The sequence below is a fragment of the Narcine bancroftii genome, chromosome 2, assembly GCF_036971445.1.
Source record: "Narcine bancroftii isolate sNarBan1 chromosome 2, sNarBan1.hap1, whole genome shotgun sequence".
NCBI lineage: Eukaryota > Metazoa > Chordata > Chondrichthyes > Torpediniformes > Narcinidae > Narcine > Narcine bancroftii.
In genome coordinates this window covers 205,296,673-205,323,839 of record NC_091470.1, presented here as the reverse complement: position 1 = coordinate 205,323,839, position 27,167 = coordinate 205,296,673, and the positions used below count along the sequence as shown (strand labels likewise).

General features: G+C 37.0%; 1 protein-coding gene across 1 annotated transcript; it reads right to left on the bottom strand.

The window, feature by feature from the left end:
• LOC138753076 (probable G-protein coupled receptor 139) lies at positions 1-27,167 on the bottom strand. Its single transcript, XM_069915668.1, has 3 exons — positions 26,922-27,167; positions 13,092-13,182; positions 1-899 (listed from the first exon to the last, which is right to left on the bottom strand). The coding sequence occupies exons 1-3, from the start codon at positions 27,165-27,167 to the stop codon at positions 1-3; spliced, it is 1,236 nt and encodes a 411-aa protein (XP_069771769.1).

Below are 27,167 nucleotides of genomic sequence, written 5' to 3'. Positions count from 1 at the left end.
TTAACGACAAAGATATCCATTTAATGTAAAGAAATATTTTACCCCATTCTTCAGCTGCTTCCTGAATTCCCTCTGTGACAATGTATAAATGCACGTATTGGTACAGGTACTGAGAAATTGCAACATGAATCCACATTGCTGCAGTACATATGACGGAGTATTCAAGTATTTGTCCAGGTAAAAATAATTTTGTGTTGGCCATTTCATGAAACATATGGTAAAAGGAATCCACAACAAAATAAAGTTGATGGACAGAGCGAACAATAAAAACATTGACTTCCTCCGATTTTCCACCTCCGAATCTTTCTGCCGCTCACTATTTTTTCGGAGACTCCGACGCAATTTATTTACAAATATAATATGACTGATTATTAAAGTATTGAATAATATAATTAAACAGAAAGGCAACAAAGGTGTCATGATGCTGTTGAACACACGGTATGCCCGGAATTGAGGTGTAACGACAAATTCAGTGTTTTCAATGCAGTACCATGGAATGCGGTCATTAACATAGAGTGGTTTCACGGCAAAGTAGCAGGGAACATACCTGGCACAGGTTACTAACGGCACCATTAGTGTCACCACAGCCGCCGTTCTCTCGGTGCAATAACGTTCCCTCAGCTTTTGACTACAAATGGCGATAGAGCGATCGAAAGTAAAAGCCACCGTCAGCCAAACTGAAGAATCCATGACTGAAAGCCTCACCACAATGTTGAGAGCGCATATCGGAGTTATAAACAAATAAGGGGAATAATGATGGATATTATTTATTTGATCAAACAGAACGCCAGTCACAACGCTTATTAAATCTGCCATTGCCATTCCAGCCAAGTAACGAGCTGTGCATTTGGACAGTCCACATTTTCCACGTGAGAGAATCACAATCACAACTAAATTAGCTGAAAGGAAGAGAAAAAAAGATTGTTCAATACATGTCATCATGACTTGTTTTACTTGGTACACCTGCCCCATCATGTACTATGTCTCAACCCATTCTTTGTGCGACTGGTTGGATAACATTTATTGCGTGTAAAGTCAGCTGCCTCGGGCTCCTTTGTCCCGTCGAGTTGGCAAGAACGGCGAGCCGAAGCGCAGGGTTCATCACATGTTCCAGCTGTTTAGAGCGGGACTCTGAGGTCCGCAGATTTACCCGCGAGCAGACACTCACCTCAGAGTTATTCCTCCCTTGGGGTCTGAAAATGCTGGGTGCATTGATAGTGGGTAGAATGTGGGGTCAGAAATCCTTTGTTTCTTCAGAAATAGAGCCTTCACCATATGGAATCTTAAATATAAATATCAAGTTGGCAAGAGCACACGGAAGGGAATGCGAGTGAGATATTCTCATACTTATTCAAAACAATTATGGGGACGTGAGGGAGTTGTAGCATTTGCCATGTCGGCGATCAATTGGAAAACGTAAAGAAAGAGCTGTGCTGTAAATCACAGCTGTAATATTTCAAGGTTTCGTCCATAGACTCGAATAACTGGAATCATATTTCTAAGCCTTGCGTTGTCAACCGGAGCAAAGAATAAGCTGGAACTGGATCAGTTTTGGCACGGACCTTGCTGCTGACATGAATTAATGAACCGTCAGCAGAAGTTTAAATAGAGAACAAAAAAGTAAATATGGGTTGGTCGAAGCTTGAGCGTTCTGAATATGATTTATCCCGAGCCTCAGCTTCGGTAAGGGCTATCAAAACTATCTTCTGCAGTGCGGCAGAACAATCAGAAAGATGGACAAGACGGAGAGTAGCAAGTTCCTATAACGTACCAGGAATCCCCACCACTGCCAGCAGTGGGAAGTAAATTGACGCAATGTAGTAAATGGCAGCATATCCCATTTTCCATGCGAGATAACGATCAATGTACAGAAGGTTCAAACGAGCAGGTTTAAAGGGGATTGTATCAACACGCTCTTATAGAAGAAAAGGAGAGTCCACCGAGACCATTGGCATGAACCTGCCGTTCATCGCATCAGGCTCGTCTCATTGAACAAACACGGTGAACTATTTGTTCCTCCATCAGACATTGTTCAGTGAATGACAATCGTCAGGGGAGACGACGAGCAAATGTTCTTCATGTTGTTAGTGGCATATTTTAGAAAAGGGTGTCGAATATTTTCGCGGAACCCCCCGATCATGGGAAAATTATTGAGATGGTTAACGGGAGTCAAATCAACTTTAGCCCAACCAGGAGGTTGTGAAACATCTAACGTCCAATATTTAAAAAAAATAATTGTGCAGTCAAATAATAATTCTGAAACTGAGGCAGTTGAAGCCAACCTAAAGCATATTTCTAAGTAAATTTCTGGAATGCTACCCTAGCTAATTTCCTTTTCTACAATATTTTCCTTAATGCCGTATTCGTTCCAAGTTAAGTATCCAAAAGAACGTGTGCATCCTGGTAACCATACGACCATATAACCATTTACGGAGCGGAAACAGGCCATGTTGGCCTTTCGAGTCCACACCGGTTCACTGATTTTGTGCAACCTCTTCAGGAATTGGTCACGGTAGATCTTCATTCAATAACGATGGGCGAATTCAATGCAGGTGGAATCAGATGTAGAAATGTTTGTAAAACGTGCAGGTCAATACTTCTCGCGCCCGATTGGTTAGTTCCACCCAACCCACTGTATGGGGACTGGTTCAGTCCATAACTAGTCCGCTAATTGGGCACCCTGTGTCTGAGGAGGTGCACGCCTTATCTGGGCTTCGAAAATTACAGTTGGGAGGTAAAATCCACTCACGTACAACCCAGGTTAAATCAGACAAGCAGGATGAAAAGAGAGGGGCTGCTGCTAATAACGGTCCGACAAGGAAGGACCTTTTTCTAACCTTGTTAAAGTTAGGCGAACCTAAAAGTGATATTGATGGGAAACCTACTGTGGTCCTTTATGCCCTTTATAAGAGGAAGGCAGGGGAACATCTTCCCCAGCTGTTGAGTCCTCCTGGCCCAACTGTGCCTTTTCCACCATCTGCTGCTCCTATCAAGCCAGCTTCTCTTGCTCCAGTTATCCATGATGAGATACAACAAATGGTTAAAAAGGCTCTTATGGATAATAGTGGCATGTAGGCCTGGAAGCCCCCGAACCCTACTAAAGCATGAGGGTGTGGGCATAGCCCCCGTGTCTACTCTATAGGGACACGGTGTATACATGGGGACCCGCAGCCCGACATAACGTTAACAGACATCTTAGTCACATCTTCATCACTGGGATGTTTGTAGATGATTTCAATAACGCAGTGATTTAGAATGCGAATCCCCAAATATCATAATCACGGCTAGTCCTTTCGGATCTCTTGACGGATTGCAGCAATATTTTCAAAACTCGAATATAATTCTGCCAGCAAAAGAGGTATATCTCCGGAGTTGAATTGTTGGACTGTTTTCCACACTCAAATAATGCTCTGTCATCAATGGAAATAGATGCACAGATGCTGACACAAGTTGGTGCATTATTTAATGATATCTGCAAAACGCACGGAGATTTTAGACCATTTAATTGTAAATTCTCAATAGTGGTTGTAATAGCAAGTGCATTTAATGTCAAAGATATCCATTTAATGTCAAGAAATATTTTACCTCATTGTCCAGCTGCCTAATAAATGCCCCCTGTGACAATGTATAAATACACATGTTGGTACAGGTACTGAGAAATTGCAACATGAATCCACATTGCTGCAGGAAATATGTCGGTGTATTCAAGTATTTTTCAAGGTAAAAATCATTTTAAACTGGCCACGTCAAGTGATATATGGAAAAAGGAATACACAACAAAATAAAGTTGATAGACATAGCGATCAATAAAACGATTGACTTCCTCCGATTTTCAACCTACGAATCTCTCTGCAACCCACGCAATTTATTTACAAATATAATGGATGATTATTAAAGCATTGCATAATACAAGTAAACAGTTCGGCAACAAAGGTGTTATGATGCAGCTGAATACAGTATATGCTTCTAAGAGGGGTGAAGAGACAAATTAAATGTTTTCAAGGGAGCAGCAATGACTTAGAGCGGTTCATACTCTCTGAGGGAGAGCGAGAAAGAGAAAAGAGACAGCAAGAAAGAGGAGACGGGGAAGTTCGTGATTAGCAACGAAGTTTACCGATGGGAGGGTCAAGTATCGTTTTACAGCCTTTATTTCGCATAGTGCATCATTGGTAGTTGGTGGCAGTCTCCATAATTACTGACTGAAATCTTATCTATAAGCATGTATATTTATGGAGATGTGCTAAAAACCTATTAAATGAAATAGGATGAAATAGTGGAATATTATATTTTTATATATTAGGATCATAGTTTTATCTAATATGTCTAATAGGATGTGTCAATCACCAATGTTAATGCCCAAGACTCCCTTATTCTCGCTCATGAGGTGCTGTCTTAAAACGGGCTGTTTACCAATTATGTTCGTGCCAATGTCAAACCTGTTATCTCTACCAACCATTCACGGATCGGTGCCATACTATGTTTATAGCAGTGTCAATTCTTCTTTGTTAAATTTATACCACAGATTCCTCTTAATTAAGAATTAAAAATTGAAACACGCAGCATTATTTCGATTTAATTCATCTCCCTCATTTACTTTCACAGTGTATGAATTCTACAGCTTCAGGTATTATTCGACCTAATGGGGGTGGGTGGTATTTGGTGATTATAATCCACAGCGTCCACACTTTGCTGGAAAGACATTAATAGTTATTTCACATCTCTTAGTTCCGTAGTTCCTTTGTTGGGAAATTTGCTTGTTTAATTGATGACTCCACCCGAACTAATAGCAATGTTTCCTGGATTTATAATGTTAAGAAATAGCATCTACCCAATTGCATTTAATGTCACATTCGGTTCTGCCGACTGCACTTCTACTCCTGACAACTGGTAGAAATCATGATTTCCCTTCTCTCGTGTGACATAAGACTATGCCAGGGACGTTAACATCGATTGTAATGAGGCGGGTATTGATTCAGGAAGGAGATGGTATGGTACCCTGCTAAAAACCACTGATGGAGATCTGGGATGTATGAATGGTCATCGGAATTATTTCGGCTATAAACTTTGTTCAATCCCTGTTCCAATGGGGATCCTGCCGTTAACGCCAAAGTATATAATTGCATACTTTATTTCTCATAGATTTGGAGAGATATGGCGATCTGGTTAAGACGGCCTATAACAGGTACAGGCAATAATGAGCAAATGAGGTACTAGAAGAGCATAGAAAATGTAAGGAAATATTTAAGAAGAACATTAGGACGGCAAAAAGAAGACATAAGGTATCTTTGGGAGATAACGTGAAGGTAAACTCGAAGGGATTTCACAAGAATGTTATGAGTGAAAGGATGATAAGGGACAAAATTGACCCTTAAAAGAATAGGGTGGTTGTCTATTGGTCGAGCTTTACAAGATGGGGTGATCTTAACTCTGATTTTTGCATCAGTATTTACTCATAATTTTCGCATGATATATAAGGAAGGAAGGGGAACAAGACGTAGTGGCATGGAACAAATAGAGATTAAAGAGGAGGAGGTGTTTGCTGTCTTATAGAAAATAATGGTAGAAAAATACCCAGAGCCTGGCATGATATTCCCTCGAATCTTGAGAGACGAATGCAGATATTGCAGGAGGCCTGGTTGAGTTGCCAGTGGATTGGAGGGTCATTCATGCTGCACTATAGTTTACAAAAGACTCTAAATGTCAACTTGGAAACTATGGAATTACAGGATGGTGAGCCTGATATCAGAGTAGGCTTATTATTGGAGGCTATTCTCAGAGATCGGATATGTATGATGGGACAGCCAAGGCATTATTGTCAGCAAGGGGTTATGCTTGGTAGATTGTGTTTTATGAATCATATCGAGGTCTTAGAGGCGGTTACCAAGAATGTAGACGAAATAAAGGCTGTGGATGTTGTTTTCACTGATTCTAATAAGTCGTTTGACAAGATACCACACGGGAGGTTCAGATAGAAGGTATCCATTGAAAGATTGTAAACAGGATTCGAAATTGGAAGGTAGATAATGGCTTCTCAGACTGGAGGCCTGCAATTAGTGTTGATCCTCATGGATCAGCGCTGCTGCTATTCTTGTTTGCTGTTTCTATCGATGATCTTCAGGATAACGTGGTAAATTGGACCAGCAAGTTTGCTGATGACACTAAGATTTGATGTGTTGTGGACAGTGAGGAAGGCTTTTAAATCATTCGGAGTGATCTTGACCAACTGGCAGATGGAACTTATTACAGACAGTTGTGAGGTGTTGCATGTTGGAAGGGAAAACCAAGGTAGATGATATGTTGTAAATGGTCGGGCACAAAGGAGTGCGGAGGAACATAAAATCCGAAAATTTAGATCAATTGTTTCCCGAAATTGGCGATACAGGTAGACAGGGTGGAGAAGAAATCTCTTTGGCACCTTGGCCTCCATAAATCAAAGTATTGAGTACAGGAGGTGGGATGTTATTGTGAGGTTATATAAGATAAGTGGGGTAAAGTTTGGAGTTTAATATGCAGTTCTGTTCGCGAAACGTGAGGAAGGATATCAATAAGATTGAAAGAGTTCATAGAAGGTTTACATGGATGTTGATGGGTTTCAGGATTTGAGTTAATGGTAAAAGTTAAACAGGTTAGGACTTTATTCCTTAGAGTGTAGAAGAATGAGAGATGAGATAGAGGTTTTCAAATTTATGAGATGTTTAGACAGAATAAATGCATGTAGTCGTTCTCCAATTAGATTAGCAGAGAAACTGCTTTAGGGTGAAACAGGAAGGTTTAGGGGGAACATAAGGGTGAACATTTTCACTCATAGAGTCGTGGTCGCGTGGAGCACTTTGCTATTGACGCCACAAATGGGGAAACACTCTTACATTCTTACATTGGATGAGATCGGTATGAATGGTGATGGAACGGAGCAGGTCAGTGGGACGAGAAGCATGATGTTATCTGCAGAGACTAGAAGGGCCGAATGTCATGTTTTCTGCGCTGCAGTGTTCTATGATTCAAACGATAATCATGACCGCAAAGGGCATTCTCCTCTGCCCACCTATTTCTGCAAACACGAATACGGTATTTATGAAGAAGGACAATTAATCTGTTACAGAAAATTGAATCGCATCATGGGAGAAGATTGTGAGAACAGCATGAAGATGTATATTGTATTTTTCCGATGTCAAAATCAAGATATTCTCCAATATGAACACGATTGTGTCCAGCACCACTGTTAATAACTTTGACTATTGTTAAAAATATAACTTAGTTTCCAAATAGTCTCGCTGTTCTGATGCTATAACTCAACGAGTTGTTTCCAATTATGTTCTAGTTAATGTCCAAAATGTCAATTCAAACTTTATTCCGCCGTTCCATACCAATTATGTTCGTACCCCGATCAGACTTTTCATCATAAAACATCTTCCACAGTGATACATATTAAGAACAGAAAAGAGATTGAAAATGTAGGATAATGATCAGAGATTTTCCAGTGGAGCACAGAGAAGAGCGAGAGAGAATATGTTTGATACGATTTGCGCTCGACTGTGCGCATTTATTTGACCACTTATTTGTCTGGATCAGCCTCTATCTATCATTTCCCGGTCCATGTCTGCAAATGAATCATGTTATTTTCTGTTATTTGTTGGCTTTTAACACTGTACAGTGGTCCTCCTTTCTCAGTGTCACCCTGCGACATTCTCATCCAGATCCATTGTTATCGATGTCACAAATATAGACGATCGAACACAGTTCCATGTGGATCGCCATGTGTTGAGATTTTTTATCCAAAGGAAGACACTTCCATTCATCTAGTTGCATTGCGAACTTCCGTGATTTCATCGACTTAATAAACAATTTTTCAACATCTTGCGCCATGTCATCTATATTGTTGAAGATAGTACTATTACTTAATGGCATTGCTAGGACGTCTTTGTCATCCTTTTGCAGAACTCCTTAATTAATCAATTATATTGGTCATTTAATCAGTTCCTCCCCAATCGTATAATTCTCCCATGTTTTGCTATCAGCAGAGAAATTTCATACTCACTTTCAGGGCTTTAGTTTGCACAGTGAATAATGAAGTGATTTTTCATCTATTTTCAAACTATTCTTTCAGTGATTTAAATTATTCCAATTTCGGATTGACATGTTAAGGATGTTCCGCAGTCAGTTAAGAAATGTATAATCATGTTGAGGAACTTTGGGGGGCATCCGTTGCGCTCTAGTATTTGCCAAGGCCCTTTCCTGCTCACTGTGTCGAAGGCTTTGGTGAGGTCAACAAAGGTGATGTAGAGTCTTTTGTTTTGTTCTCTGCACTTTTCTTGGAGCTGTCTGAGGGCAAAGACCATGTCAGTAGTTCCTCTCTTTGCGCGAAAACCAACAAGGTCGGGTCAGATTCAGCAATGAGCTCTCTGAACCCTTCTCCATTAACAATGGCGTGAAGCAAGGCTGTGTTCTCGCACCAACCCTCTTTTCAATCTTCTTCAGCATGATGCTGAACCAATCCATGAAAGACCACAACAATGAAGACGCGGTTTACATCCGGTACCACATGGATGGCAGTCTCTTCAATCAGAGGCGCGTGCAAGCTCACACCAAGACACAAGAGAAACTTGTCCGTGAACTACTCTTTGCAGACGATGCCGCTTTAGTTGCCCATTCAGAGCCAGCTCTTCAGCGCTTGACGGCCTGTTTTGCGGAAACTGCCAAAATATTTGGCCTAGAAGTCAGCCTGAAGAAAACTGAGGTCCTCCATCAGCCAGCTCCCCACCATGACTACCAGCCCCCCCCCCCACATCTCCATCGGGCCCACAAAACTCAAAACGGTCAACCAGTTTACCTATCTCGGCTGCACCATTTCATCAGATGAAAGGATCGACAACGAGATAGACAACAGATTCTCCAAGGCAAATAGTGCCTTTGGAAGACTACATAAAAGAGTCTGGAAAAAGAACCAACTGAAAAACCTCACAAAGATTAGCGTATACAGAGCCGTTGTCATACCCACACCCCTGTTCGGCTCTGAATCATGGGTCCTCTACCGGCATCACCTACGGCTCCTAGAACACTTCCACCAGCGTTGTCTCTGCTCCCTCTGCAAAATTCATTGGAGCGACTTCACCCCTAACATTGAAGTACTCGAGATGGCAGAGGCCGACAGCATCGAGTCCACGCTGCTGAAGATCCAGAATGGAGGACCATCGCCTTCCCAAGATCGTGTTATATGGCGAGCTCTCCACTGGCCACCGTGACAGAGGTGCACCAAAGAAGCGCGACAAGGACTGCCTAAAGAAATCTCTTGTGCCTGCCACATTGACCACTGCCAGTGGGCTGATATCGCCTAAAACTGTGCATCTTGGCGCCTCACAGTTCAGCGGGCAGCAACCTCCTTTGAAAAAGACCGCAGAGCCCACTTCACTGACAAAAGACAAAGGAGAAAAAACCCAGCACCCAACCCCAACCAACCATTTTCCCCTGCAATCGCTGCAACCGTGTCTGCCTGTCCCGCATCGGACTTGTCAGCCACAATCGAGCCTGCAGCTGACGTGGACTTTTACCCCCTCCATAAATCTTCGTCCGCGAAGCCAAGCCAAAGAAAGAAGAAATGTATATATTGCATGTGCAGCATCTAGTGTGATAGAGGGAAATCTTGTCTGTGTACACAATGATTCACAAAATGATTTAAAATGGTTGGAAGTCAGTGACAGTGAACAACATCTGAAAGAGGAGCAAAATTAACAGAAAAACAGAATGAAGATGCAAATATTGCTGATGTTAGAACACTGTCTGATGAGGACATAAAGTTAATGCCAGTTGGATATTATATTAATGCGGGTTAATGATGAGAAAATTGAGGTGTCGTGAGTTTCCTCCTAATAAAATATGGACAGTTGTTCATCAGATTGTAATTCCTAAAGCCTAACAGGGTTAACCTTTAAACATTTCCCATAGCTCACATTTAGTTGGGCAGTTTAGGGTAAATAAAACTACCTATAAAATTATGAATCTATTTTATTGGCCTAATTTAAGAAAAGTTGCTGAGGCATTGTGTAAGACCCGATACACTGGTCAAGTTGTGGCAAAACCTAATCAGGGTCCACTAGTTGCTCCTTTAAATCAGATTCCCGTTTTGAAGATTTTTATGCTGACATAATAGTGGACATAAATCACGTCGTTTAATTTGACTAAAAAATTGAGATTCTGTGTATTTCAACAATTAGTACATAATGTGGGATATAAACAAATTCCATCATCTGCATCTCACTCGGAATCTCGTGGAGCGTCGGAGAGGTTCCATTCATGTTATGATAACTATTATGAAGACATATTGTTGTGAGAATGAAAGAGTTTGTGATGGAAGTTCTCATTTACTTTTGTTTGCCATAAGGGAACTGGTAGAAGAATCCTTAGATTTTAGATTTTTTAAATTAGTATTTTGACATGATGTTAGGAGGTCTTTAATATTCTTCAAAGAACAGTGTTAACAAGAATGTGAATTTGAAATGTTTGATTATGATTCACAATTCGAGATCATTGGGGAAAAAAGAGTTTAAGATATTTGTGGAAGATTTTAAAGTGGCTAAGATCTGGGATGACAGAAAAGCGAGACAGAGTATTTTTTTAAACTGGGGAATAGTGCGTTAATTCTAATCTCAACAACTTTTAATCATCTGAGAGCAAATATTTCAGGATTTATGAAATAAAATCTTAAGTAATTTAAGTTATTTACGTGATTAAAACTCCTGATGCGAGACGCAAAATATAGCTGCTGTGATAGCACGATTAAACGTTACTTTAAGATTGTGAATGTTAGTCAGGAACAACCACAGTCGTGTATTATAGGAAGTTCTGTAAAATCTTTGCTGACATTGTTTAGCCACCGTGTAAGCCAACTCTACGTCTGGGACAAACTTTCCCAGTGCAAATTTCTAGTCAACACAGGTGCCGATGTTATTATTCTTCCTCCTTCGGGCTTTGGCATCTGTAACAGCAGCACAGGTCCGGCAGGCACTTCGGTGAATAACAGTTCAATTCGTGCATATGGAACCTAGAATGCACTCCTGAATTTCGGCTACAATAAACTCACATGGAAGTTTATTCTTGCTGCTGTGTCCTTGCCGTTGCTTGGTGGCGAGTTCTTCAGAGCCCACTCGCTGATGGTAGAAGTAAAATGGCGCTGGTTAGTTAGGGAATCTGCAAAAGGACCTGCAGTCAGGAATACAGATTCCATGAGGATTGTGCAATTTAATCGGACAACGTGTTCCAAAATATTAGTTTTAATTAAAATATGAATAGTGTAATATTTCTTACATATTTCTATACTTAACTCTAAATGTAATCCATTATGAACAAATGTAAATGGGTGGGTGTGTGGGTGTGGTTCTGGGTATATGGGTGTGGGTGTGCTGTGGTGCACGTGTGTGGGTGTGGGTGTGTGTGTGGGTGTTGGGATGTGTGTGTGGGTGTTTGTGTGTGTGGGTTAAAGAGAGTGGGTATGGGTGTAATTTTGTATGTGGGTGTGTAGGTGTGTGTAGGTGTTGATGAGCGTGTGTATGTGGAGTATCTGTGTGTGCTTGAGTGTGTGTGTGTGTGTGTGTGTGTGTGTGTGTGTGTGTGTGTGTGTGTGTGTGTGTGTGTGTGTGTGTGTGTGTGTGTGTGTGTGTGTGTGTGTGTTTTAAAGTCCGAAACTAATTCAGTTTAAATATGCGTCTGGAAAGTCCAATTTCAAACTACTTGTGGAACATCAGGATCTTTTTAAAATGTACTTCAGAAGTAATTATAAAGCACATTTAATTATTGTAACTTCAGATATCTTTAAACTTACAAGTCACTTGTTGCGATGTCTTTGAGGGATATATTTTTTATGAAAGGTTTTCCACATTTTTAGCTGTTTCTCAAGGTTGTGAACATCACGACTAGTTATTTCTGAAACAAGAGTGAACATTTTCTGAGCACGTGAGGCTGCCACACTTTGATTAGAAGAGCATTTGGAAGTTGTCTTACATATTTGAAAGCCATATCTGTTGTGTATCTCCTATAATAAGGATAATTCAATATGAAAAGGTTTCCCAATCTCTTTCTGCAGGGTATCCTGGTTTGACAGAAGGTCCAGAGTTTCTTCAGTCTCTTCAGTCGTCACCTGATTAAAAATGTCTCTCTGCTTCAGTATCTAGTTCTCTAACATCATGTGACGTGGCATCCATCATCAATGAGATCAGTCTCAATTCTTGTGAACTATGTGATCTTTTTCCGAAGTCTTTAATAGTTTCCAGTTCCAGCTTCTTGTAAACCATGTGATGTTCATAGCTTTGCCTTGCAGACGTCATGACTCTGAAAGATGGTAACATTTCTGACAATATTATATTGTAGTGTGTGACCGTCTGCAAAATCCACTACATTACTTCAAACTTATCTATAGAAAATCTGGCTTAACAGTAACTTAAATATTCATATTATCACAGATCCATTACACATCCTTTCACACAGTAAATTTTTGATTTTTTAAAAGATCACATTTTTAAATTACACTCTGCCATTTGTTTTGATGGGTTTCACATTCTTAAACAACTTAATATAAATAATTATTGCAGACATTACATGGAATTATTACATCTACATCGGCAATCATCGATGACCTTGGTTAAGACTCTAATGTGAGCTCGAACCAAGTCCAATATTTGCAAACTTAAACTCCAGTTTAATAATCAACTGTACTTATTTTTAAATTTACTCACAACTACCAAATGTTCATGGTCAGTGTAAAAAATTATTGGTCTCATGTCAATGCAAACATATCCTTCAAAATGATCCATGGGACAACAACCCTTTCTCAATAGTAGTATAATATTTGATGTTTACTGAATTAAACACTGGATGTTCAATCTCACCACAGACATTATTTTCTTCCAAAAATCATTGTGATTTTAATAGAGGTTTGTGACGTAATATATCTTCCAGTTTGTCAAATGCTTCGTGACATATGGCTCTCCAAATAATATTTTCACTCTCCTTCAAAAGTTTAGTCAAGAGAATAGCAATGTCACCGAAGATTTTTACAGAACTTCCTATAATACCCTGCTATTACTAAAAGTCACCTTTCTTACCTGTGGGCATAGGAAATTCAGATATAGTCTGAATATTAACTTGAACAGGCTCCAGGTTACTTTGACCAACAACATAACCAACTGAAATCACCTGAACATGAAAAAATTCACTCTTAGCTAAATTAAAAGTAAGATTGGCATTCAAAAGTTCATCAAACAATTTCTCTTTAAAATGAGTCTCGCAAGATTCAACTTGTATGGTTTCATAACCCTCAACATTTGCAGTTTTATTTATAATTAAGACCTCTGGAGAAGTTTATTTCTGGCTAACATACACATTCTTAAAATAATGTTTTATTGTGCTATCGCAGCACCTCTGTTTTTGGCATCTCGCATCCGGAGTTTTAATAACATAACTAATTTAATTTACTGTAGATTTTATTTCATAAATCCTGCAATATTTGCTCTCAGAGGATTATAACATGTTCATATTGGAATTAAGACACTATCCCACAGTTTAAAAATTTTCTGTCTCGCTTTTCTGTCATTCCAGATTTTAATTTAATTTTGAGCCACTTTCAAATCTTTCTCAACTATCTTAAACTCTTTTTTCCAATACTCATGGAATTCTGAAATATAGTCTAACACTTCAAATGCACATTCTCGTTAACAGTGTTCTTAGAAGAATATTAAAGTCCCCCTAATGTCATGTCCGAATACTAATTCAAAAGGCCTAAAATCTAATGATTCTTGTACCAATTCCCTTACGGCAAACAAAAGTAAATGAGAACATCCATCACAAACATTTTCATTCTCACAACAATAGGCCTTCGTCATAGTTATCATATTATGAATGGAACTTCCCCGACGCTCCCTGAGATTCTGAGTGAGATGCAGATGATGGAATTTGTTTTGGAGTCTCCAGGTGGCGCTCATGGAGTGAACACGTTTTGGTTTTTGCTCCATAAAATATACTATTTTTAACCTGTGTCCACCTTTGAACTAACTTCACAGAAGTCAAAAAGATCTTTATTATTTCTCTAATTATACTTGAGTCTGAAAATTTTGAAGAAATGACTGAAGGAAAAGCTACACGAGCTAAAACCCGGGCAGAAGAAGGTGACGGCCGAGAGAAGAAACAACCAGACATTAAACTAAGTGAGATGACCTTCACTGACTTTTTAAAATTCTTTCGTGATGAATTCAAAGATGTTTGTCACAAAAAAGACCTAGCTGAACTTCGTACAGCTTTAATTGCCTCAGAAGCTGAAACGAAAAAACAACATACCTTAATTGCAGCTCTTCAAACTGAAGTTCAACAAAAAGAGATTAGACTGACTGAGGTCGAACAGAAACTTTCCAAAGCAATTAAACAGCAAGAAGCGCTTCAGCTGAAAAGCATTGATTCAGAGAACCATTCCAGAAGACAAAATATTCGTTTGGTTGGAATTCCTGAAGGCATTGATAAAGGAGATCTCCTGACGTTTTTTGCTGAGCTATTAAAAGAAGCATACCCATCCGAATTGCCTGCTGACCCACCTCTACTCGATAGAGTACATCGTATCTGGAACCGAAATGCTGAAGCATCCAAACCCAGAGTGGTGATGGTCCGTATGCATTATGTGAGTACAAAGGATAAATTGATTCGTACAGCCAAAAGACTTGGAAATGTGACTGTTCGTGGCTTTAGTCTAAGAGCCTATGAAGATTTTAGTCCGGAGGTAGTACGGGCTCAAAGACTGTTTAAAGATCTGATGTCCGAATGTTTTGAGAAGAAACTGAAACCTGTGCTCCTGTATCCTGCGAGGGTCAGGATTTCTCCGGAGAACCAAGCTTGTCAAATATTCGACTCCATGTCTGCAGCACGGAACGACCTGTCGGCTAATTTCCCGTCTAGTGTGACCTCTCAGCCCGAGTGACCGATAAAAAATGCGGTAGATATCGGTCTTATTCAGGTTAATAGTCAGATTCTGATTTCTGACCATTCGAAAAGTAATAGATCATTATAGCTCTAATGATCCTGTTCATCTTTAATACATTTTTATATATTTTCTTTCTCCTCTGTGAGAATTTTTTTAAATATATAAGTGTATGTTTAATTTTATATTAATCTATACTAATAATATGATTATATTCTTTACTATTTTATTTCTGAGTTACTGAAAATGGCGATTTTTTATTTTTTGTTTATTGAAACTTTTCATGGTTTTTTTTTACATTCGCCATTTTCTCTTTGTCTTTCTTCATAAAGTTTTATTTCATTTCAAATATTTTTCTTTCAATATTTAGCATTTGATTTTAGCTTGAGTTATCCTTTTTATAAGTTTAGGTGGTGGATCTTATCTTAATATTAGGAGCTGCCGTCTGAAAACATGGGGGTAGGTTTAGTATTATCTCTTCTTTTTTTCTGATCACTCTCTGGTCAGATGGGGGGATTTGTGGGTGGGGGTGGGTTTTGTTTTTCTTTCAGGGGTTTTTATGTTTCATTTTCTTTCGTTTTTTCTTGATTTTTCTTTTAGAACTACAGATATGGCTGACACGTCGTCATTTCCGGTCCTTCCTTATATCTTAATTCTTCTTCCGGGCGCATGGGTCCCTGCTTTGGTTAACCCTTTATATACTGAAGGGTTGACCTAAGTAATGGATCAAAATATTAATTTTGTCTCTTGGAATGCTAATGGTCTAAACAACATGTTTAAAAGGAGGAAGGTCTTTAAAGTATTCAGGAGACTGAAAGCACAGATTCTTTTTTTTACAGGAGACTCATGTGAGGAAGGAGGATAATCTGCGTTTTTTTAAATCTTGGAAAGGCCCACAATTTCATGCCAACTCATGCTCTAAGACTCGAGGTGTATCTATTTTTATTGATCCCTCTATTACATTTGTTCAACATGACATCACTGTAGACCCTAACGGCAGATTCTTATTGGTTACTGGGTTATTATTCAATATTAAGGTTGTCATGGTTAATGTTTATGCCCCGAATGTAGATCACCCTGAGTTTTTTAGATCTTTGTTTACTATTTTACCCAATCTAAATGAATATCATTTAATAATGGGTGGGGATTCTAACTGTTGTCTGAATCCCCTGCTAGATAGATCGAAACCTTCACAGCTCCTACCGAATAAATCAGCTACATATATTAACTCTTTCCTTACTAACTCTGGAGCTGTTGATATTTGGAGATTTCTTCACCCGACAGATAAAGAGTTTTCCTTTTTTTCTCATGTATACCATTCATACTCGAGAATTGATCACTTTTTTATTGATTCACGTTTTATTCCACTTGTAACTGCTTGTAAGTATGACATTATAGCCATTTCGGATCACTCTCCATTACAACTCTCTCTTATATTCAAAGACTATGTTTCTACTATTAAGCACTGGCGTTTTGATGTTACATTATTGCAAGATTTAGACTTTGTTAAATTTATGAAAGAACAAATTAACTTTTTCTTTTCAACAAATTACACTACGGTAATTTCTTATGGAATATTGTGGGATACATTCAAGGCTTATATTCGTGGTCAAATTATTTCTTGCTCAGTAGCTTTGAAGAAATGCATCAAAAACAAGATTCATCTATTGGTTGAGAAGATTAAAGACATTGATAAGAGATATGTGACTGATCCTACTGAAGAACTTTACAAACAAAGAATTGAACTGCAGATGGAATATAATTTGTTACTTACATTTTCGATTGAAAACCAGTTAATTAGATCTAAATCTGATTTTTATGTGCATAGTGAGAAATCGGGTAAACTGTTGGCTAATCATCTGAAGAATATTTCAACTAAACGCCAAATTGTGGAGATTTGCAAACAGAATGGAGAACTGACTGTTAACCAGGAAGAGATAAATCAATCTTTCAAAAATTTTTATACATCCTTATATAGTACAGAATCCCCTCAAGACCTTAGTAGTATGTTTAATTTTTTGGAACATTTGAAACTCCCAAAAGTATTACCTCAAGATAACTTAGAATTAAGTAAACCCATTACAGATTCGGAGATTAATAATACTATTTTCTCACTGAATTCGGGGAAAGCACCAGGTCCTGATGGATATTCTGTGGAATTTTATAAAGCTTTTTCTTCTACTCTCTCTCCCTGGCTGATTAAGATGTTTGATGAATCTATCACATTGGGTAAACTATCACAATCATTTTACATAGCTACGATTTATCTAATCTTGAAAAAAAATATAGACCCGACCGAATGTTCTTCTTATAGACCTATTTCTTTGTTGAATGTTGATTCTAAGATCTTCTCTAAAATTCTAGCGACAAGGCTAGAGAAGATATTACCATATATTATCTCTGAAGACCAGACTGGATTCATTAAAAATCGTTATTCCTCCTTTACTATTAGAAGATTGATGAATATTATTTACACTCCTTCACATAAGTCTTCAGAATGTGTTATTTCACTAGATGCTGAGAAGGCCTTCGATAGAGTAGAATGGCCTTATTTATTTACAGTTCTTGAAAAATTTAATTTTAGTCCGATATTTATATCTTGGATTAAACTTCTTTATAATTCCCCAGTTGCCTCGGTTTTTACTAATACCCAAATATCGCCATATTTTCGATTATTTCGGGGCACCAGGCAAGGGTTCCCACTTTGCCCTTTATTATTTAATTTAGCTTTAGAACCTTTGGCAATTGCTATCAGAGAAGCACCCAATATTACTGGTATTATTCGTTGCAGGGATATTCATAAAGTATCACTATATGCAGATGATTTATTGTTATATATTTCCAATCCTGAAAATTCTATTCCTGCAGTTTTATCTTTATTAGCCCAATTTAGTAATTTTTCGGGATATAAACTGAACTTAAATAAAAGTGAATTATTCCCTTTTAGTGGATGGGTTCCTATTTATGATAGTTTGCCTTTTAAAATAGCTAGATACCATTTTATATATTTAGGGATTAAGATTACTAAAAAACATAAAGATTTGTTTCGGACTAATTTTTTCCCCCTATTGGACCTGATCGGCAGTTTATTTACCAATTGGTCACCATTATCCCTATCCATGATAGGCCGAATTAATGCTATTAAGATGATGATCTTACCTAAATTTTTATATATATTCCAAGCTATACCTATTTTTGTTCCTAAATCTTTTTTTGATAAGGTCGATTCTAAATTGTCCTCATATATCTGGCAAAACAAGAATCCTAGATTGGGGAAAAAATATTTACAGAAATCTAAACTAGAGGAAGGGTTGGCATTACCCAACTTTAGAATTTATTACTGGGCAATTAATATTAGTTATTTAAGGTATTGGTGAATTATTCAGAATTATCTCTAAATCCCCATTGGGTAAATTTAGAAATTAAACCGATACAAAATTTTTCAATTAGCTCTATTTTGGGAGCTGCTATCCCTTTTACTCTTACTAAATTATATAAACAAATTGATAATCCAATGGCTAAACATACACTACGTATATGGTTTCAATTCCGGAGATTTTTTGGCCTATGTCATTTTATCTTGGAAACTCCTATTATACTAAATTTCCTTTTTCATCCCTCTCTAATTGATCAAGCTTATTTACGCTGGAAAGTTAAAGGTATAACATGCTTTTCGGATTTATTCTTGGATAACTCTTTCATGTCATTTGAACAATTATCCATGAAATATGATTTACCTCGATCTCATTTCTTTCGATATTTGCAGATTAGGAGTTTCTTAGTTTCGACTTTACCCTCTTTTCCCAATCGGGAGACTACGACTGTTTTAGAGGATATACTATATTCAAAATTCCCTCCAAAATGTGTGATATCTAAATTATATAATATAATTACAAAAATTAATTCTGGGACTTTTGAAAAGTTTAAAAATGATTGGGAAAGAGAACTAAATCTTCATATTTCCAATGAAAATTGGAATAAAATTCTGCGACTGGTAAACTCTTCTTCTCTATGTGCAAAGCATTCACTAATACAGTTTAAAGTTGTTCATAGAGCTCATGTGTCTAAAGATAAACTCCATCGCTTTTATTCTCATATCGATCCTATATGTGATAAATGTCAATTGGAAATAGTTTCCCTTACACATATGTTTTGGTCCTGTCCCTCTTTACAGAATTATTGGAAGGAAAATTTTTCCATTATATCTACTATTTTGAATATTGATTTACAACCACATCCCATTACTGCAATTTTTGGATTACCTATGATAGATTTGACTTATTTATCTCTTCCTGCGGATCGTATGATTGCTTTTCTTACACTAATGGCTAGAAGACCTATACTATTGAATTGGAAAGCGGTTAATCCTCCCACTGTTTTCCTATGGTTTACCCAAACTATACTATGTTTAAATTTAGAGAAAATTAGAAACTCTGTCTATGAATCCCCTTCTAAGTTTGAGTTAACCTGGCGACCATTTATTCAATATTTTCATTTGTGGTGAGTTGATCTGGCTCTGTTTTCTTTCTATGATTATGTATGATAATTGGGCTGTAAGATGAGATCGGAGTGATTGGCGTGGTTTAGCTATATCTGTAGTTTTTTTTAAGTTTTTTTAATTCAGATTTGTTTTTTCTTCCTTTTTGGGTTTTTTTTTCTCTTTTGTCATATTTTGTTATTAATTATATCTTTTTTAGAGATAGTTCACACCCTAAACTGATCTAAAAAATTTTTATGATATATTTTTATTCTGTAATATTATTGTTTAATATCTCTGTATTAATTCATTACTTACTATGTATCTTTTATATCTCTTTGAACTGTATGTGTTTATAAATTATAATAATAATAAAAAGATTGAAAAAAAGAAAGTAATTTGTTTATCTCCAAAATTATGAACTAACTGTTGAAATACACATGATCTGTAGTTTTTAGTCAAATTAAAGGACATGATTTATGTCCACTATAATGATCGCTTAAAAATCTCAAAAACAGGAATTGGTTTTAAAGGAGCAACTAATGGACACTGATTAGGTTTTGCCACAACTTGACAAGTTTGTCCGGTCTTACAAAATGCCTTAGCGACATTTTTCAAATGAGACCAATAAAATATTTTCATCATTTTATAGGTAGCTTCCTTTACCGCAAACTGCCCACCTAAATGTGAGCTATGGGGAATGTTTAAAGGTTACCCCTGATAGACTTAAGGAATTACAGACTGATGAACAACTCTCCAATTTTCATGAGAAGAAAACTCGCGTCACCTTCATTTTCTCATCAATATACCCGCATTAATATAATATCCAACTGGTACTTCCTTAAATTCCTCATCGGATTGTGCTCTAACTTCTGCAAGGTCTGTATCTTAATTCTGTTTTTCTATTAATTTTTCTCCCTTTTCAGATGCTGTGCACTGTCATTGACTTCCAACCCTTTTAAATCTTTTTTGTAAATCACTGTTAACACTGACAAGATTTCCCTCTATCGACCTGGTCATTGCACACACTATATATACATTTCTTCAATGACTGTAGAAAAACCTAAATTGGAGTATTTAAAATCAATGAAAGAATAGTTTGAAATAGATGAAAAATCACTTCATTATTTTCTGCACGAACTATAGCCCTGGATCGTACCTTGGAAGTGAGTATGATTTTTATTCTGCTGATCGCTGAACATGGGAAGAATTATAAGATTGGGGTGGAACTGATTAAATGTGCAATATCATTGTTACATAAAACAGTTCTGAAAAAGGATAACAAAGATGTCCGAGAAATGTCATTGAGTAATAGAACTGACTGCAGTTTGTTGAATCATTATGAGCGGTTTATTTCAGAATCGTTTTGTATTGTTTACTCAAGCTCATGCAACTGTTTTAGTTGTGGTGCTTTTAATTGTGTTCTCGACTCTTTATTGGACAAATATCCAAAAAAAGGTATAAGTAAATCAAAGATGGCAACACAAATTAATGCGTTAATAAAAGATTTAAATTTGGTGGATATTTGGAGAAAAGTTAACACTACAGAGAAAGATTTTTGTTTTTAACCTTCGAGACATGATTCGTTTTCTAGAATTGATTTATTTTTGGTACCAGCACATTTACAAGGTAGAGTATTAAGGGCAGAATATAAAAGTAGAATTATATCTGATCATTCGCTATTACTTTTTTGTTGTGAAAATTCGGAGTTAGTATGTCTGTCGTTTAGATAGAGGTATTATGTAGTGCTATTGAAGAAACCTGAGTTTGTTACTTTTGTTAAATAGCAGATTTCTTTATTTGTGACTGAAAATTTTAATTATGTGGATAGTCCTTTTGTAATATGGGATGCTTTATTTGAGAGGGCATATCATTAGTTATTCTACGAAAGTTAAAAAACAATATATGGCAGAAAGTTTAGTTAGAAAATAAGATTGCTGAGTTAGAGAAGGACTTTCAGAAGAGGTAACAGAAGATAAAATGTTCAATTTTAAAGGTTGAAATTGCGTTATGATACTTTAGAAACTTATCAATTTGAGGGCTTTAGAAAAAGATCTAAACAACGTTATTATGAGTTGAGGAAAGAGCTCATAAGGTACTTTCTTGGCAATTGAGAGCTGAACAGGCGTCTCGGACCATTAATGTTGTTAAGAAGAATTCAATAATAACATAACCCTCTGGAAATTAATGACCAGTTTTGTTCATTTTATAAAAAAAGGATATACTTTTGAGGGGAAACAGGATAATGGTTCTATTGACTCTTACTTATTTAAATTAAAGTTACCGGCATTAGATGGAGTTGATGTTCAGGAATTGGAATCACCATTTACAGATTTTGAAATTAACGAACCTATTCAGGAAATGCCGAAAGGAAAGTCCCCAGGGGATGATGGGTTGCCTCTGTAATTTTTTAATCTTTTATATGATGATTTTTCTAATAAACTTGGAGAGGTGTTGAATCAAGTTACTGAGGACCAGAAGTTACCAGAATCATGTTCTCGTGCTTTAATAACTGTTATTCCAAAAAAAGATACAGTCCATTAAAAATATCTTCATATAGACCTATGTCTTTATTAAATGTGGATTTTAAAATTATAGCGAACGTATTAGCTAATAGACTTCATAAATATTTGCCTAAATTGGTACACATTGATCAAACAAGTTTAATTAAGAATATAAATGCATCAGACAATATATTTCGAATAATTACTTTGGTCAATGGATATCGAAAGCAACCTAACAATCCTATTCTGGTTGCATTAGATGCAGAAAATGATTTTGATAAGGTTGAGTGGTATTTTTTATTTAAGCAATTTAAATTCGACCCTTTTTTTTTGGTTGGGTAAGGCTTTATATACGAACGCGATTGCTAGGGTGGTGAGAAATGGACAGATTCCTTTACTATTTAAATTGACTTCTTCATCTCGACAGGGCTGCCCATTTTCACCAGCCTTATTTGCTTGGTTTGTGAACTGTCAGCACAGGCTATTAAACAAAATAAAGAAATTAGATGGATGACGGTTAAGAATGAAGAATATAAAATTTACATTTGCAGATGACATGTTGGTATACTTGACGGAACCGTAAGGGAAGTTGAAACAACTGCAAGAGTGTTTGTTGAAATTTGGAGAATTATCGCGATTTAAAGTTAATTGGAATACAAGTGAAATTTTATTAGTTGGAGTGCAAGATTATTCCGAATTTAAAACAATTAAAAAATGAAGGAGGAGAAGTAAAATTAAATAATTAGGTATGCATTTGGATTCGAATTATCAATCATTATATAAATTAAATTATGTACCTATGTGAAGACGGATTAAAGCAGATTTAATTAAGTTGAAAGATCTTCAATTAACTTTGTTTGGTCGGTTTAACTGTATTAAAATGAATATGTTTCCTTGAATTCAATATTAATTCCAGTCACTACCTTGTTCACATTCGAAGAGATTTTTTTTTCAACATCTGAATAAACCAGTGTGAGAGTTTTTATGAAAAGTTAGGTGAGCTCGAATGGCGTTGTGAAGACTTGCATGGAAGTAAATACTGGGTGGATTACAAATACCACATTTTTGAAATTATTATGAAGAGGCTCAGTTGAAGGAGTTAATTGGGAGTTAATTGAAGGAGTTCAATCTGCCTCATATTTGGGCTAAAGTGGAGATGGCGTGCAATTCTAGGGTTGAAATAGAAGAATTTAAATATCGTTGGAACTCGATTGTTTTACAGCAATATGATATGCCGATATTGAAACAGTTATTAAAGGTTTGGTTAAATAAATAGGGTGTTAGGGTCGAAAGATAAATTATCTATTTTAACTCCATTGTATAATAATATTAATCATTTTTCAATGTTTAATAATCATTTGAATATTTGGGATTCTAAGGGTAAAAAGACAAAACAATATTGTTTTGTAGAGGGGCATTTTTTTCTTTTAATCAATTGAGAAAAAGATTTGATACACCTGAAAATTCTTTGTTTGTGTATTATCAACGTCAGGCTTTAATAAAGATAATTATGGGAAAGAGATAATTGTACCTACTCTGTCGAGATTTGATTCTTTGATTTTCTCTATACTAAAAAAGGGTTATATTTCAGTTAGTTATAATTGTTACAAGATAATATAGATATATCAGATTGGGAGAAATCTAAACTTGAATGTGAGAATGATTTAGTATTTATTTTCTCGAAAGAAGATTCGGCGAATATGTGTCAAAATGATGTAATTAAATTAAATAATGTGCGATATGGAATGGTTAATTATAATTATGACATCAATTATATTTAACCACGCAAAAGTTTCAAAGAAATGCGTTTAGTAATTTGCATTTTCGCTTTAGATGTTGTTCATATATTGTAAATTTTAACATGCTGTATGGAATTGCGTTAATATTCAAAATGAAAAATTAAAGCAGTTTTGGAGAAATTATATAATTTTATACTACCGTAGGATCCAACGATTTTCTTGTTTGGAAATTTATATTCGTTAAGAGGAATGGGATTGGATATAATTTAAATTGCTTTTGTTCGTTCGGTACTATCAGCAGCGGGTAAATGCTAGTACTTGGAAGGATGATACTGAGATTAATATAGCTCGTTGGCATAATGAATTGAAAGTATGTGTTGTTATGGAAAATTTTACTTATACTTTACATGACAATTATTTTTTCTTAGTGGGCTGTCTCCGTATTTAAAATATATGCATTTAGATACATTTTGAAATGTTGTTAACATTTAAAATAAATATAGAATAAATATTTTGTTGCTCCCCTTCAGGGAGCTGGCTGTAACGGTAGGAGGGGGGATAGATATTAGTGATTTTTATTCCTGAATATATTTATATTATGTGCTATGTTTCTGTTATCTTTTAAATAAAATTCTACAAAATAAGATGATGGAAAATGTATCATTATTTCCCTTGATAAAGTAGTACAGTTCAGTATTTATTTACATCATGGATCCTTTCACCTTGAACACATTTTTAACAGAGTCATCATGTTGCAACTCTAATAACACCTCTTGATGGAATTTCAATTAACTCCACAGCAATGGCTAAGCTGTCCAAGAGGGAACATCCACTGTCTTTAAATCACAAATATTTCATTGAGGTCGGTCTCCAACATTTGCAACTGGTCAACAATCACGTTTGTAGCAGCATTAGTTTCCTCACGCTTATTCAACCAATAGAATAGACAGTAAATTCTTGCAGAAATATTCCTTTTGTGCAATTCAAGAAGTCTCATGAATTCAAATATCTTTGTTTTTGCATCAACGGGCGTCACCTTTGCTAGTTGGAATTGCTTGTTCTATGTACTGAGTTTCTCAAAATTATTCGACAAGTAACTCAGAAGGTTAGATCAGGTGCCACAGTCTGTCTGGGTACAGATGGCTGTTCTAAATGTTTCATGTGGTTTTGTGTGTGTGTGTGTGTGTGTGTGTATGTGTGTGTGTGTGTGTGTGTGTGTGTGTGTGTGTGTGTGTGTGTGTGTGTGTGTGTGTGTGTGTGTGTGTGTGTGTGTGTGTGTGTGTGTGTGTGTGTGTGTGTGTACGTTTGTGTGTGTGCACGTGTGCGTGTGTGTGTGCATGTGTGACATATGTTCGTGCATGTGTGTGTATGTGTGTGTTTGTGTGTGTATGAGGGAGACAAAGAGACGGGGCGGGGAGCGAGATAAAGTGATGGAGAGACAATTGAGTTACATTTCTACATTTCATCAGCAGCAGCTGGGTCTAGAACAGGACAAGCTGAAATGCTTGTGGAAACCCCCATTTTGAAGACGGGTTATGAGTGCTTAGTTCAGCCTGGTCAAGCCCTTGTCGTCCATAGAAGAGGAGAGGACTGACTGCATTATGTTTCACTTGAAATACGGAAAACAAAAAGGAACTCTGTGGTGAACTAAAAAAGGTTATCATCCGGAAAAACCCTGATGGAGAAAGATTGTTCAGCAAGACACCGAAGCGACTGAAACAAAAACTCTGATGGGGCAATAATGTAGAAATTAGCAAATTTCACTATGGTCAGTTGGTACTGCAGATGCCGATGCATGAAGACTATGGTTAATTGCTGGACTGTATTAAACACCGAAAGGCATATAGAAGCTGGAGAGAAGAATGAAAGTGTCTTCCTCTGGATAGAAGCTCGCAACACGTGGTGATCCGCACAGATCTGTGTTCGATCTTCTCCATTCGTGACCTCGATCACAATGGATCTGCATGTATACGTTGCTGGGTGTTTCCGTCAGTTCGCGGGTGACACTAAGAATGGAGGAGCAGTGGACAGTGTAAAGATCCAACAAATAACAGAAAATAACATGGTTCAGTTGCAGACATGGACCGACAAATAGAGCATAGAAGTTGATCCAGACAAGTGAGTAGTCAAATATATGCGCACAGTCTAGTGCAAATATTTTCAAATATATTCTCTCTCGCTCTTCTCAGTGCTCCACTGGAAAATCTCTGATCGTGCTCCCACATTCTCCATATCCTCTCTGTTCTTAATCAGTATCACCGTGGAAGAACTTTTATGATGAATAGACTGATTGAGGTATTAACATAATAGGTGGAATAAATTTCGATTTGACATTTTGAACATTAACTCGAACATAATTTGAAATAACCCGTTTCGTTACAGCATCAGAACAGCGAGACTTATTATGTGGAAGCTAAGTTATACCTTTAACAATAGTCCAAGTCGATAAGAGTAGTTCTGGACACAATCGTGTTCATATTGGAGAATACCTGGAATTTGACATCGAAAAAATATAATATATATCTTCATGATGTTCTCACCATCCTCTTCCATGATGCGATTCCATTTTCTGTAACAGATTATTTGTCTTTCTTCATAAATACCGTATATGTGTTTGCAGAAATAGGTTTCAGAGTAGATAGGAAGAGGAGACTGCCCCCTAGCGTCATGATATATCATAGAACCACAGAACACGACAGCGCAGAAAACATGCCATTCGGCCCTTCTTGTCTGTGCACAAACCTCACACCTCTCATCCCACTGCCCTGCACCGTCCCATCACCATTCAGACCGCTCTCATTCAAAGTAAGAATGTAAGAATAATTCTCAATTACAGCGCCAATGGCAACATGTTCAAAGCTGCCACGACCCTTTGAGTGAAAATGTTCACACTTATAATCCCCCTAAACTTTCCCCTTCAATCTAAAACATTGTCCTATGGTATTTATCTCTCCTTCTCTAAGTGGAGAGTGTCTACTTGCATTAACTCTGTCGACACATCTCATAATTTTCTAAACCTCTATCTAATCTCCCCTCATTATCTAAGGAATAAAGTTCTAACCTGTTTATTTGTTCCCCCTAATTCTACTCCTGAAACCCGGCAACATCCATTTCATCAGCCAATTTGTCGGTCCAATTTACAACATTATCATCTAGATCATTGATAGAGAAAACAAACAATAATAGCACCAGCGATGATCCTAAGGAACACCACTAATCGCAGGCCTCCAGTCTGAGAAGCCGTCATCTACCTCCCTCTGTCTTCTACCCTTCATCCAATTTCGAATCCGGTTTACAATCATTCCATGGATACCTTTTCTCTGAACCACCCATGTGGTATCTTTCCTAGAGTCCTTACTAGAGTCCATGTAAACAGTATCCACAGCCTTTCTTTCTTCTACTTTCATGGTAACCTCCTCGAAGACCTCGATAGGTTTCGTAAAGCATAATGTACCACGCATACCACCATGCTGACAATCATCCCTTGACCGTCCCAT

What these genes read in the sequence shown, in the direction of transcription:
- LOC138753076 (XM_069915668.1), bottom strand. Translation starts at nt 27,167, where the DNA reads ATGGGACGGTCAAGGGATGATTGTCAGCATGGTGGTATGCGTGGTACA. An exon ending in AGGGTAGAAGACAGAGGGAG is followed by an intron (nt 13,183 to 26,921) that starts GTAGATGACGGC and finishes TTTCATGTTCAG; the next exon opens with GTGATTTCAGTTGGTTATGT. An exon ending in TGAATTTCCTATGCCCACAG is followed by an intron (nt 900 to 13,091) that starts GTAAGAAAGGTG and finishes TCTTCCTTTCAG; the next exon opens with CTAATTTAGTTGTGATTGTG.